Raw genomic sequence first — 15,741 nt, 5'->3', positions numbered from 1 at the left:
TACAAAGAGGCAGAGGTGTTTGAGCTGATCAGTGTGAGCTAATCAAACTGTACACAAAATACAGCCCTTTGCTGATGGGGCTGAAACTGAGCAAAAGGCATTTGGTGTATGGGGACTCACGACTCTGGGAAGAACCATTTCCCATTAATTTTCAATTTGAAGAAGTAATATTATTCATCATTTTTATTATTATTTAGAGGTATGAGGTTTTAACTAGAATTTTATGGTCCTTGATAAGATTTATCATTATTTTTTAATGAAATGAGCACTTAGTGTTTCCTATGTAACAGAGACGTGTTTAAGTGCTTTGCAAATATGAACTCCACGTGGCAACCTTATAAAGGAAGTACTCTCAGCCTGGCCTGAACTCCATGTTTATAAGCCTTGACTACAGAACCTGATTGGCAGGTCACGATGAGTGAAGAGCTCTGCAATTGTATGAGGGGAAAAACAGGATAGAAATATTTTTTTCTTGGAATATTTATAAGTCTTCAACTAAAACCTGGTAGTTCAGATGAGCTAAGCCTACAAAATTAATGCAGTGTCAATATAATATAAGTCCATCCATTAAAATAAATTTGTAGTAGTGGCCCCTCTTTTGTTTTCTCTCCAGGAATAGAGATTTTTTTTCATCTTCACACTTGGGGACTGGTCAGTCAGAAGAACTAGACCTCTGGGTCTTTTTAGTGTTTTTGCCTTGGCTGTTATGTCTCCCATAATAATCTACTGTGTCCAGATGTTTTGTCACCAGCATTATTTTAATATGTAGCATCTGCAACACTACATTACAGTACTCATAACCAGGATATACAATCACTGACTCAGTGACAATACAGAAATGTCCCGTTACCACAAAGATCCTTGCCATGCTTTTTTATAGACACACGTACTTCCTCCCTGACTGTCAGTCTTGCTAGCCTTTTAATTTTACCATTATTAATCACTGCAACTTTGCATCATTTTTTTGTCATAATTCTGTTTTTTAAATTATATTCATTTTAATTTCTAACATTATTCCTTGCTTCTACTTGCTTTGAGTTTATTTTGTTGTTTTCTAGGTTCCTGAGGTGGAAGCTTAGAACACTAGTTTGACTTTTCCTATTTTCTGATTTAAGCGTTTTGTACAATAAATATTCCTTTTAGCAGCACTTAAGGGCATCTCACAAATTTTGATATGTTGTGTTTTCATCTTATTTCAATAGATTTTACTTCCCTTGAAACTTCCTATTCCTCTTTAGAAATGAGGTTTAGTTTCCAAACATTTGGAAAATGTTCTGTTATCTCTTATTTCTAATTAGACTCCTAATTGGGACTCCTAATTCTCATTGGACTCAGAGAACATATTCTGTATGATTTTAACTCTTTAAAATTTGTTGAAGTTGTTTCATTGACCAAAATATAATCCATCTTGGTATTTGTTCCTTGAACACCTGGAAAAAACGTGTGTCATACTATTATGAAAGGAGTGTTTCGCGACTCTCAATTCAGCTTTTATTGTTGATAGTACTGTTGAGTTCTAGTATACACTGGAGTATTTTCTGTCCAGTGGTTCTATCAACTATTATTGATAGTCTTTAGCCATAACTGTAGATTTGCCTATTTTTCTTTTCAGTTGTATCAGTTTCTGGTTCACATACTTAACAGCTCTGTTGTTTAGTGCACACACTTCTAGGTTTTCCTGGACTTTTAGTGAATTGACTCTTATTACATAATGTCCTTTATTGTCTCATAATTCTCTGTGCTGTACAGTCTATTTAAGAACAACATAGCAACTCCTGCTTTCTTTTGATTAAATTTTGCATGGCATATCTTTACCAACCTTTAAATCTACACTTATCGTTATAATGGAGTGAGTTTCTTATAGACAATATACAGTTGAGTCTTGTTTCTGCGCCTCTTAACCTGTCTTAACTGGTGTATTTAGAGTACTTATACCAACTGCAAGAGATGGTGAGCCAATGGAAAATGGAAATCAGAGAGCACTATTATTTCTATAAGTTTGGAAAAAAAGAGAAATAGGACGGTGGGGGGCAGGAGGACCATAGGTGGGTTTTTTTGGTTGTTGTGTTGTTTTTATTTTTTCTCAGAGAAGAAACCAAAGAAGAGGTTAAAATATTGCAGATATAACACCTGATGGCTCAATATCACAAAAGAGAAATAATCAACTTCAGAGTATCCAGAAAGAGGAGGGTGAAAAGAGGTATCATTTGAAGGGCAGAACATTAGGGCTGGCAAGGGAGAACAGTGATGAGGTGATCAAATCTGCTGGTTTGTGGACTGGGCACATTGCCTGAGAACATAAATAAAATTAAATTCCAAAAGGGTGATGTGTTAGATACTTTGAATGTGTAGTGGATACAATCCACAGAGTCTCCCACTCTCCCATGCAAAATGCAGCATTTTGTGTTATTACCAAATCATAGATTTTATCCAACACAGTTCTTTCAACTGTGGTTCCTCCAATTGCTATTATCAATGACAAAGCCTTCTTAACTGGATCTGTGTTTCCGGTCTTGCTTCTCTCAAACATATAAACCACAATGATGAGTCTGAGAGTGGTAATTACCACATGAAACTTACTAACAATGAACATTTTATTGAGTATTTACAATATGTTAAGTACTGTTCTCTACATTATTTTAAAAAGTTTAATCTTATTGCATGGGCACTACTTTATAGGAATGTATAAAACAAAAAATTCTTTAGTGATTAGATATATCACTAAAAAAGAGTATATTTGATTTCCTCTGTGTGTGTTAATGAATTACGTAAACTTTTCTATTCTTCTCCACTTTGAATTATTCATTAGAATTAGACAGGTCTAAGACTGAAATAATATTTTAAATTACTCTTACTGCTTTTCAGATGATTACTTTTGACAATTGCATTTAGACGCAAACCATATCTTACTAGTTAAGATATTAACCATATCTTACTAGTTACATTGCTTTTTAGTAATCCTTTAAAAACCTGCTTTCTCCTTGCTTGAATTACTATTTTTTATTCCCCTTTCAATGAGAAGAGTATATTTTTACATAGGAGATATGTGGGTTGTACTTTTCCTAAACTGTGCATTTGTGACTGGGCACCATGGTTCCTCCTGAACTTGCGTCTATCTTGAAATTTACATTTATTGTCAATATACACTGCTTCTTCTATTTTACCAATTAACTCTTTATCTAGGTTTAGTTTAAGATCAAAGCACCAGATCCTGCCCACCAGCTACCCCAGCTTCCTTATATTTCCTTTAATAGGCTGAACTAAATAAATTAAGGCCAGGACTTGCACAAGATGATGTAAGCCTTATACTGTGGCTTATTATTTTAGCTGTACTTCTGGTGCTGGTACACTCTTCTGTGGAAGATCATAGCTCTTTCTATCCTTATTTCTGGCATGGTTGTGGGTCTTAGACTCTTACGTGCTCTTTCATATTCCATTTCCTTCTTACTGGGCTGGTTTCTGACCATTAGTAATGTAACTCCTTTGATTCCAGTGCTAACTGCCTGCTCTTAGTGACCTGTATGTAATATCTTTTGGATGGCTGAGTTTTTTACCACATTCAGTCTTAGTTGCATTAGAATGTGATGTAGGCTCAAGAGCTCAAAGCCCAGGTCAGCTTCTTGATAGTTAGTCAATCTAAATAAGTCTTTCTAAGTTTTCATTTCATCTACAAAGGGGGGATAATAACAGCATCTATTCCCAATGTGTTGTAATATTTAACACAATGCCTAGCCCATAGGAAAAAGACAATATTTCAGGAAATACACAGACATATATGATAACCAGATATAATTAATTTTTCATCCTCTAATCCATCATTTTTTTATGTTTAATGAGTAATATGGAGGTTATAGAAAAAAAATATTTCAATTACTAAATGTGTTTAGAATAGGAAGCTGTTTAACTGTTGAGAGGGTAATTTTAGGATAATTATACTACAAGTTATATTTTTTAACAAAATATCTACCAGATACAAATTTAAAAAGAACTTAGTTATACATAATTATACTTTGATATGTTTTAGAATACACTGCTAAGGAAATAAGTCAGAAAGAGAAAGCTAAATACTGGAAGGTGTCACTAACATGTGGAGTATGGAGTAACTAAACTACGAGTCAGAGAAAGACAAGCTTGAAAACTAAACCTTGAAAGCTGACTACAGAACTGTTTCCAGAAGGGGAAGGGTATGAGGGAAGGTAGAACAACCCAAGGGACTATGGGTGATTTGGTGGGAGGTGCATTAAGGTGTCAATACCTGGTAGAAGATCTAAATATAACCTCAACTAAAAATTAAAATCATATCGTGAAATTTAACAGATTATTTATCAAAAACCAAGAATCTCTCCAAATTAATTACTATAAATTCACCACAGCAAAACCATGGTAAATTCAAAATATAGGAAATAAGGGAAATGGAAAATGTGTTTAAAAAAAACATTTGGGAGATATGGAATTTACCCCACGAGTGTTGTAAAAAGCTCATAATTTTAGAATGTCAAAGTCCAAGTGTGTTATGAGGGTCTTTCCCCAAAAGTGACACTAATTGCACATCCCACTGATGCTTATTATGTGTTCTATTTATATCAAAGTTTAAAATGTAGACAGAAATACAGATTCAATATATCTAAGGGTAAAAACACAGTTACTCTGGCCTAGCAAAAATTACTTTTAAACTTCAAATTTTACAGACTAGTATTACAGTATTAAGTAAACCAGCATTGAATCTTTATATTTGAATCAGCTGTGATTAAGGATCTTCTGGACTCACAAAAAGATTTATTTGGGTAAGGAATCTTAACACAAATATTTTCGAGGCTTCTGCATAAAAATAACCTCTGAGTGATGAGATCACAGTATATCCTTATTCTCATACTTAAAGTTATCAGGAAAACCCCTTGAAAAGTTGGAAATAATTTAATCTTGCTTTGGAAATTAGTCAGCATGCATTGATAGACCCTACAGAACTTGATTTTTAAAAAGTCTTATAGGGCCTCCCCTGGTGGCGCAGCGGTTGAACGCTGGGCTGCAAAGCTGCCCACAGCCTTTGCAGTGCAGGTTCGATCCCCAGCCGCCGGGCGAGGGTCCCACATGGCGCGCAGACCTCTCCTGCCGCCCGCTGCTCCCCTCAGCAGTGTACTTTGTCAGTCTGCCTGTTCTACTCTCCTCTCTGGTTCTGGTGAATTCTCTCACCCTCCCACGCTTCTGACTGTACCCAGTGCTTGTATAAATAAATAAATAAATAAATAAATCTTTAAAAAAAAAAGTCTTATACTCATCAAAAATAGGCAAACAAAAGACAACTCAAGACATTAATTATTTGAATTAAAGCGAGAAAAACTTCATTCTAAGTGCAACAGGAGTAATTTTCCATAAAGTTAACGAAAAACACAAAGTAGCCTATTTTTAGGAAATAAATTATAATTTCATTTACAAAGTATTGAGCATATAATTGCAAGTTAACTTTGTTTAACCTAAACAAGTTGGTTTAACATTTCCCAACAGAAAAACCTGCTACAATTATCTAAGGAGAATGCACTTAAATGCATAAAATAATAGAAAATAATAAGTAAGTTTTTATATAACGTTGAAGATTTCATGGATATTTAGTCCCATGTTTCAAGAGAAATATCAATCTATTTAAAATTAAGATACATTAATTTGAATGCCTTTAGCCAATGTTAATGCAATTAATACTGTTAGGTTAATCAATTCTAATTTTAAATGAATTTATTAGCAAAATACACAAATATGTTCAAATATGTCACATCTGCCACATCAGGAGTTTTCTACATAAATTCTCTTTAAAAAGCAGGAATAAAAAGAATTCTAAAACAGATCAATTTCAAAAATTTTTCTTAATTACAAACATATCAGAAAGGAGATTTATATAAATTTTAATGTACATGCAACTGCTCAAAATGGACTAAAATTGAAAACCTGGACTCAAGATTGGTTTGATTGTGTTTTGCTAATACTTTCCCCAACATGTAAACATATATTTGTGATTTACGCCCCATTCTACACAAATTGTTGGTACTGAGACCATTGTTCCATTGGCACACTCACTGCTGACATTTTTACCATACTGATTTCCAATTCTATTTAGCATATTTTTGTAAACAATAAAGTGTTAGGATGCTTGGTTTAATAATCTGGTGGTGTCATTTTGATATCCTTACTAATTTTTTGAAGGGCAGTTCACTTTTACTTTGTACTGGGCTTGGCATATCATGGAGGTGGTTCTGCCTGGAACTGAATTATGACTTCACATTTAGATATGTACACACTTACCTTAGTTTCTTCATCTGTAACAAAGGGATAGCACCCAATTAGAAGGGCTGATGAGAGCATTAGATAAAAAATGATATGCGAAAGCAATGAGCAACAGCCTGGCATGCAGGGCACAAAAGAGAAATGGAAAACAAAATGAAGCTAAGGCAGTTCTTGCTCTACCGTCTAGGTATTTGAGACATATAGAAACCACTATACATTATAATTATACACAGCTGAAATTTAAACTTTTAATACTTACAATCCATATATCTGTGGTGCGATTTCTAGTCTGTTCAAATGCATGTAAAGCTCAATATCATGCTTTTTCAGAAGATGATCCTGGATCTGGTTGACTTTAGTAACAATAGCAATTGTTGGCCCTAAATCCTGTGGTCTAGCAAAGGGGATGGGGGGCATCAGTGTTTCTTTCCCCTGAAAATGGGAAAAACGGAACATGCATTATTTCAATACATGGCCATCATTTTCAAACGCATTTATCAATGATAATTTAAATAAGGACCAATAACTATTTTACACACCTATGACTCATGTGCTGACCCTTATACAGGTCATGGTACTCATAAAGTAATGCCACGAAATGTTTAAATGTTTAAAGTAACAGTTAATCCAGCAATTCCACTCCCAGAGATACATAAAGAAACATGGTCACACAAAAGTTTGTATGAAAATGTTTATAAGCAACATTATTTTTAATAGGCAAAAAAGTGAAAAGAACCCAAATGCCCATCAACTGATGCATGGATAACTAAAACGTGGTATATCCATACATGAATTTTATTTAGCTATGAAAAACATGAAGGACTCATGCATGCTACACTGAAGACTGAATGAAGACTGAAATCAGTGATAAATAAGTCAATCACAAAGGTCACATAGTTCACTTTATGAAATGCCATAAAAGGCAAGTCCACAGACACAGGTAGTAGATTAGTGATACCAGAGACCCTGGGATGGGGGGAAAGGGAAGTGACTGTTAACGAGTATAGGATTTCCTTTTGGGCTGATACTACGTTTTAGAATTAGTTCAGAGAAACACTTCTGCTGATCCCTGCTATATTTCCATACTGATATACACTAAAGCACTTGACTATACAAAATGCACAAAATTATTCTCATTAACAGGTAAGCTTTATGATAGTCTAATTATATAAAAATAAAAATTGTTAAAAATGAGGATGAGAGAGTAAGGTTTAAAAGATAGAGATAGGAAGTACCTAAATTCAGTAATGACTCATTAATAAAACAACCGATTTGATATAGAGTTGATCTCTATGTCAGTAAAATGTCATCAACAATCTGCCTGTCAGCTCACTGGGGTGGTGACAGAGCAAGGAGAGAAATGCACTTATTCGTAATAATTATTTAAAAAATTGTATTTTATAGATAATATATACACATAAAAGTTGTTTTTAAAAACATTGTTCTGTTACCTTTGTATATCAACCAATATATTAGAGAGATGGTTTAGTGTCAGTTCAATCTTACTGTATAAGTATTTTTAGTCTTTTCCCCTAAGCAATAATAATGGCTTTTATTCTCTGATTATATGTTGTTACTGAAACCATTTGTTTCTTCAAATACGTTAAGATCCATACTATAAGCTTTACCTTTTGACCATCATGCTCAAAAGTAGAAAACCAAGGCTCAGCAGTTTCCATAAGTTGTGAGAACATTGCACTAAAAATTAAAAAAATAATAAAATGTTAATGTCAAACTTCATTAAAGAGGGTATAAAATAAAATAAAAAAGTGTTTCTGTACTTACTAGGCATCATGTTCCAGATACTCAGGATTCAAGAGAGCTTTCATTTCCTCACTTAAAAAAAGAATACAAGCAATCAAAATGTAACATTTTAATTGAAGTAGATGCAGTTGTTGCATTATTCTATACTCATAAGTAAATTCTCATATAATGTGCAAATGATAAAAATTAGTTTTTTAAAAATTAGTTTTTAAAATAAAAAGGGCAACTCTTAACAAATGAAATCCTTTTTTTCAATCTCTTCTTTCTCTACGAATTAAAAACAAATTAGCTGCCTTGTCTATACCACAGTAAGGTAACTACCTAATTATTCCAAAAATCAAATGCAGAATGTGACAATATATTCTTTGTGCCTGATCTAGAATTCATTAGTCCACAAAGTATCACTTGTCAAAAAGAAAGCAACAAATAAAGTTACTGGTCAAATACACAATATCAAAACATTATTTTCTTTAAATGGCTTTTTTACAAATAACATTGTAACATCAACTGATCAGAGAGAGTGGCTCTCACAAATCTATTTTAGTATGTTACCATTACTTTTCCTTTTAAAGGACTGAAATAGCCAAAGTGACAATTCCAACTCATTTGAAGTATACTGTACACACATTTCTAAAGGATGAAACTGAATTAAAAACAGGATCCCAATAGTAACTCATTCCTTACCATACTTTAGAATAGCTGAAGTAAAGGCAATTAAGATATGGTTACTATAGTTAGATCAAATGAACTCAAAATTTTAAAAACAAAATAACTGGAACATTCTAAGCTGTAACATAGCAAACGAAAGTTAATTTAACAGAAACTTTAATTATATATTCAGCAAAATGGATGGCCAGGTTTGACCAATAATGTCTATAAAAACACATGAAATGTCACATTAGTTTTTTTATTTTTTGCATGAAGATGCACTAGTAGTCTGTGAAGTACTCCTGACAAAGTGTGATAATCCTGCAGCTCTCCATCCCCAAAAGACTCCTCAGCTGTCTAGGGCTATCTTAACAGAATAAATTCTAACAGCCAGCCTAAATTGAATACACAATTACTAAAGTTATTTTGCTAGTAGAAAGAACACATTAAGGTATTTGAAAAACATGAAGAAGTCTTATTTATTTGTAGATTGGAGTTCTTCGTGGTATTGAAATCTAATTTGTTAAAGGAACTGAGTCAAACCTGTTGAGGACAATGTATATCACAGATGAGGTTCTCACATGGCTTAGAGGCAAGGAATGGAGTCATTAGAGGATAGTATCTATGGATATTATCAATCACTAGCTCTTTGCCATTACAACAAAAGCTTCCCCTTCTTGATCCTTCTTTATATACCTTCATTTAGATATATGGTACAGATTTGCAAAGATATTTATGTTCCAAAATTTTGCCCCACAGTTGAACTGGGATTAGAACTCTTAAGTGGAATTAACAATCAGCCATAAAAAACAACTTATGATTACAAATGTAAACAAAAAATGTTTACAATTTATAACAGAACCTTAGATTTAAAAGATTTTGAGGTAAAAAAGAGTACAGCAGGGCTGAAAAAATAGTTGGTGCTCATATAAAACTTGCCTGGGTTGTGCAGACTCACTGGCATGAAGAAAAGCCTGGTGGTCACAGTGGAGGATGAAGATGAGAGGTGCCAAGAGCTCATGCATGCCCTGAAACATAAGGGAGAGAAATGGAAAGAGTGGATGTTGAGAGACTGCTGGTAGACAGTGTAAGTTCAGTTAAATCCTTCTACTGACTCCTGCTATCGATATTTCCATAGTATACAGAAAAGCCCAAAAAAATCAAAAGCTACAAAAAGAGATTTTATGTGCTTTTAAAACTTAATTCCAGTTCAACCATAGCACATACTCTTCCTTAAAACATGGAGAGCAGTTCTCTCTTAAATGACACAACAAACAATAAATTGGCATGGTAGACAACCTTGCACCTGTCAGTTGCTTCAAGTTCTGCACTCATAAATATGAATTTCATTTATGCAAATTATAATCATGAGCTACAGTGCAAAAATCTGCAGTAAGAAGGGCAACTAAGAACTGTAGACCTAAGGAAATTACATCCAATGTTTTCATTATATAATGGCTCAAAATTAGGATGTCTGTAGATTTAGGAAGAGCTGAAGTAAGCTAGCTGAAAATGTTGGATAATAAAAGAAACCTTTATCAGGTATGACAGAAAACAAAGATTTTAGACTATGATTTTTATCATATTTAATCAGAGGACTACCACACTAAAAAATGGTTACTTTTATGTTATTTCACCAATATGAGACCGCTCCTCTTCCCCTCCCCCCCACCACTACTGGTGTTCACCTACTGGATTACAGATTTAGGCACAGAAGCAAAAAGGTACAAAATCAATCACTAAGCTGTCTTTAAAGGTTATTATAAAATCCATTATTTATTATGGTGGGGGAAATAAGGCATTCCATGTCAGAGCCTTGCCTTGTTAGAGATTCTTTACCTCTTAAGCATCAAAAAACATATTTGAGCAAGTTAAAAATAGATTATACACTTCTGCTTCTTCAACTGAGTAAATTACCATTTTCATTTTACTTAATAATTTCAGGTGATCTTTCATAAAAAGACAAGACAAAATAGTATCTTTACAGAAATAAAAAAAAATAGGAAAGCAAAGAGAATTTTTGCTGGTGGAATGAGAGAAGACTTCCTGTTCCAGGACAGATACGTAGCCCTGTGCATCCAGTATTACGTGGCATTCTTAGGATGCCAGATGATGTCATAGAGTAACATGACAATACACTTTGTAAGTTATAACTAGCCTAGAATCCAAAGAAATTAATGACATTTTTACAAAGGAATATATGATCCAATAAAAATTAAAGATGTAGGACAAACTTTCACATATCACCGTGATCTTTTTTAGGTAAATATCTGCTTACTATCTAAACCTTGAAAAGGATATCCTGTAGAAAATCATGGAAAAGAGCCAGAAAGAATGGAATTAAATGTTGCCAAGCGTGCTTTCAATCACTGGGAGGTGGCCATTACTAGCAGGGAAGAAGTGGGCTGGAAGAGGTAGAGGGGGTCTTGTACCATTTAGCAGTAAATGGTACTGGAGCTCAGGCGGTGGAGGCAATGTGGTACAGATATTTATTGAGTGAAATAATCTTCCTGAGACATACAGAAATGCATGGGTAAAAGCTGAACTATAATATGAAATAGATAACACTAATTTGTATTTCAAATTTCACATCAATAAATGTGTTGGTTTGGAAATTAAGAGTTCTCCAGATACCAAGAAAATCTTTCACTAATTCAATGTTTATTTGCAACTAAACTATCAATAAATATTTTCTCAAGCAGGTTTGTAAGAGACTATTGTTTTACTTTCAATTCTAGCTTAGGAAAACCAATTAATAGTTATAAGTGGCAAATATGTAGACATCATTAAAGGAAATGAGGACTATCTAGAAAGAATCATCATAAATTCAGCCTGCTGTAAATTTGACACAGCATTATTAAAACATAATGTAATATCCCTAAAATGTGTGTTTTGCTCCCATTTACAAGTGCCAGCACCTCCATTTGCTTAAAGCCTTTATCCCTGCCGTACTGTTTAGTAGTCACTCTGCTCCAAACTCATGCCAGTTGAAAATAAAGGTAACAAAGTTTTCTTCATCAACAGCCTGTAGGCTCACGAAATTGAACCTGTTCTTTTATCTGCCTGTGCTCATTTAGCCCACCAAGCAGTCTTTATTAAAGCTGAGACATCAGGCAGTCAAAGTTCATTAATACCATTTATATAATCTCTGCAGTTTCAATTAACTCAGCAAGACATTCTACTACATGATAACAGTCTCATTAATTCAATAAAATCCCATAACTATTAACAATATGGTCGATGTTAAACGGGGTGTCACCTAGCACAAAATAATAGCTTTAACAGCTTGTGATGAAACTCAAGGTTTTTTCTTAAATTTGATCTGGCTAAATATTCAGTCATTCTACAGCAAGGTATTACTTCTATATAAAGAATCTATAGGATTTTTAAACATGTACAGGGAGTAATTAAGTCTTAGTAAGTGATACCCAGGAGTAAGTTAGTAATACTTTTTATTCAGTAATTGACAGGCTCTGTCTAAATTATCAAGAATCTGCTCTTCCCTACTCAGGCCTAGTCTTCCTTACAAGTACAGGGGCCAAACAGCACAAATGAAGGTATATATGGTTATTGTTTTGGTTCCTTGTCTGTGGAACTTGTTTCCATTAATACAGTATGTCTTTAATCCAGTATTTCCTGTCTTGAAAGATGTTGCAACAGGAACTTTGTTGCCACTTGGCAGTGAGAATGGGATGAGGGCCACAACAGCCTTGGAACAGGTTTGCAAGGCAAGACTCTGCTACTTGAGCAGAAGTTCTTGTGCCATTTATTGAAACATACAGGCTAGAAAAGCTGATCGTGCAACAATGGTATGAGGAATAGGGTCCGGAGGGTAGGAGAGGAATAGGGGGCAAAGTTTTACAAGGGAGAGGGAAGGGTACATAGCGACCATGTGTCAAGAGACATTTGCGTCTGCAAAGTATGATGTCTCAGGCAGAGCGATCCCGAGACCGCCAAGGAGATAGTCACGTAATCAGGTCAACAGTGGCCTAGGCATTCCCAGGCCTGTGTTGCCATGCGAGCTATACTGCGTAGGTAGGCAAGGAATGTTCTGCTGTGATTTGTAGATTGCAAATTGTTTTGGTTCCTTATCTGTGGAACTTGTTTCCATTAATACAGCAGAGGTCCTTAATCTAGTATTTACTTTCTCTAAAGAATACAAAAAAAAAAGGATAATTTTATTCTGACTTAATTAGCTATCATTAAATCTTTCACTGTGAGATATTTTCATTATTTTGAAAGATTTATTTATTTACACATACAAGAACTGGGGTACAGGCCAGATGTGCGTGAGTGTGAGAGGATTCACCAGAGACAGAGTGGGGAGCAGAACAGGCAGACGGACCGAAATACACTGCTGAGGGGAGCAGCAGGTGAGGCAGGAGAGGTCTGCTGCACCATGTGGGTAGCTTCCCGTCTGGGGGTCAAACACTCCCTGCAGAGGCTGCGGATTGCTTCATAGTGCAGTGCTTAACTTAACCCTTGCACCACCAGGGAGGCCCAGTGAGATATTTTCAAATACTTGGGACAATGAGAAGACAGGCTTGATAGCAAAAGTCAATACATGCAGAAGAGAAAAATAGAAATCAACCTGGGTCATTGCTGAAGACTGAGCTGCTGGAGTAATTAATACTGTGGCACCATTTTGCCCCAAGACTTCTTGAAAAATGTGTTAATAAAATCCTTCAGAGTTTAAACATTTTGAGAGAATTTTTTTGTTATTTGCTTCCCCCAGATTCCATGCTAACAGAGCTTTATTTCTTCCATTCCCCTTTTTGGTTGGTTAGTTTGTGTTTTGGTGTTTGGACTTTTAATCTGACCTCTGGATACTTTCTTGGAAAGGGTTTTCCTATCCTGAGATTATTGAAAAAGAGTCTTACCTTTTTTCCTAGTATTTTCATATAATTTTAGTTTTTATATATACTTGGCCCTGTTCTTAGATTGTTCTACCAATCTCCTGGCTGATTCCTTTATTACCATCACATTGGTTTGACCACAACACCTTGATGGAAGTTCTCATATGTCCCTTTACCATTCTCTCCTTCTAATAAGTTCTGTGGCAATGATGATAATAACCACAACTACAAACATCTTACGGATGACCAACCTCATCTTATAGACAGTGAAACTAAGAACTTAGTTTATTATCTTTATTTTATTTTATTTTTTTTAGATTTATTTTTTTATTTATTTATACAAGCACTGGGTACAGTCAGAAGCACGGGAGGGTAAGAGAATTCACCAGAGCCAGAGCGGGGAACAGAACAGGCAGACTGACGAAATACACTGCTGAGGGGAGCAGCAGGCGGCAGGAGAGGTCTGCGCGCCATGTGGGACCCTCGCCTGGTAGCCGGGGATTGACCCGACGCTGCAGAGGCTGCAGGCAGTTTCGCAACTCAGCGCTCAACCGCTGCGCCACAGGGGAGGCCCTAGTTTATTATCTTTAAACTGATCAAGTTTATTTCAAATCAGATAAACTCTCCTATAAAGATAATTTGCTGTTATAATCAATTAGGTGGTCATCTAATGGATATATGTCATAAGTTTTGACAGGAAATTTACTAATTTAGTTTGATTTCCCACTTAATATACATTTGGAGAAAATACAGAAAACTATGCAACTGTGTGTACTTTCATCGAAACACAAAGAGCCTAAGTAGAAATTGTGATGCTTCTGTACATATTAATAAATAAGTTACATTTCAACAGTCTTCTTTGCTTTAGTAATAGGATGAATCAAATAACAGGATCAAGAGAAACTAGATATAAATCACAAAAAATTTAATGGAAATTCAAAAGTTATGTCACTAGTAAATTTTAAAGAATAAAGGGGTACTGGATGATTTTCTCCATGGCATGTCACATATTTATAAATGTTGTGCCTGGAAACAATATTTATACATACAACCTGAAAAGTTTTATTACTAGATTGGCTTCAAAGATGCTGTTTATAAACAAACTCCCAAAGTTGAAAGAAAAGATTGAAAGCCTTCTAGAAGACAATTTGGTGGAATGTCTTATAATAAGGAAGAAGCATATGTGCTTCAATGAGCTTACTTTTCTCACCATGCAGCTGACAAGCAGCTCTTTGATTGCTTTACTATTATGATACAACTTTGGATACAATAAAGGCTACATTATTGCTCTATCATTTGTCAAGCTGTATAGAAAATTTTGAGTCAATGGATGCCACCTGTACGATATTTTCATTACCTGTTTATAAAGCAACTGCTCGTTTTCTCTAGCATAACAGAAAAGAACATCTGTAAGAATTTTTCTCACATTTTCTTGTTGGAAAAACTGCATTTCAGGAAACCTGAAAAAAAGAAAACACAGGATTGAAACTAACACAATTCTAAGTATTACCCTCCAACTCTCATCTCTTGAGAGATGCCAAAGGCTACTGTGAGTTTTAGGGCAAATCTATATCTGCCATGCAACTTATGCCATTGATGAGGTTGGTATATTTTTGGAAAAATGGGCAAGAAAAGGGAAACTATATCACAGAGAGAAATGATGCCCTTCAACATATTAAATATTTCAAGTGTCCTCACATAAAGTCATCACACAGTGAATACAACAGTTTTGATGCAAAATGAATTATAGTCTACATACTTGGTTGGGGGGGGGCTGCTTTGCTTTATCCTGTTCGGTTTTTAGAACTAGAATGTAATTTTGTAAGTAACAACTTTTTGAAAATTACTATTATCTTTTTTTTAATGTAAATATCAGGATTTAAATTTTATGACCATCCTTTCAACTTTATCTGGTTAAAATGAAGGCTTCAAGTAGAACAAGTTAGTATTACTTAAATTCTCTCTGGATCAGAATTCTACCAGGTGCCTTGAAGTAGTAATGATAGAGGAAAAGGGCATGGTATCCACTTGAAAGGTGCTTACATAGGTGTTTATCATGCAGATATATAGAACTGCAAGGACCCAAAGATGAAACACAAATATAATATACAATGAATACATATGGAATGAAAGAAAGTCTACTAGAAGTCAGCAGTCAAATGGGTTTAATCACAAATAAGAGAGGAAGAACATAGAACAC

General features: G+C 34.7%; 1 protein-coding gene across 2 annotated transcripts in view; it reads right to left on the bottom strand.

Annotated features, from left to right (window-relative positions):
- The window catches only part of TBC1D5 (TBC1 domain family member 5), a gene marked incomplete at both ends in the record, with an annotated part of 237,356 nt that overhangs the window by 144,221 nt on the left and 77,394 nt on the right, over positions 1 to 15,741 (bottom strand). For both annotated transcript variants that reach the window (XM_084248105.1, XM_084248106.1), the window contains 5 exons: positions 6,533 to 6,705; positions 7,902 to 7,971; positions 8,059 to 8,105; positions 9,621 to 9,713; positions 14,899 to 15,001. In XM_084248105.1, coding sequence (XP_084104231.1) covers positions 6,533 to 6,705; positions 7,902 to 7,971; positions 8,059 to 8,105; positions 9,621 to 9,713; positions 14,899 to 15,001 — 486 coding nt within the window. The remainder of the gene's footprint in view (positions 1 to 6,532; positions 6,706 to 7,901; positions 7,972 to 8,058; positions 8,106 to 9,620; positions 9,714 to 14,898; positions 15,002 to 15,741) is intronic.

Source organism: Talpa europaea (genome assembly GCF_964194135.1).
Source record: "Talpa europaea genome assembly, chromosome: 11".
NCBI lineage: Eukaryota > Metazoa > Chordata > Mammalia > Eulipotyphla > Talpidae > Talpa > Talpa europaea.
Note: the sequence above shows the minus strand (reverse complement) of the source record. Positions and strands in the feature narration are given on the sequence as shown.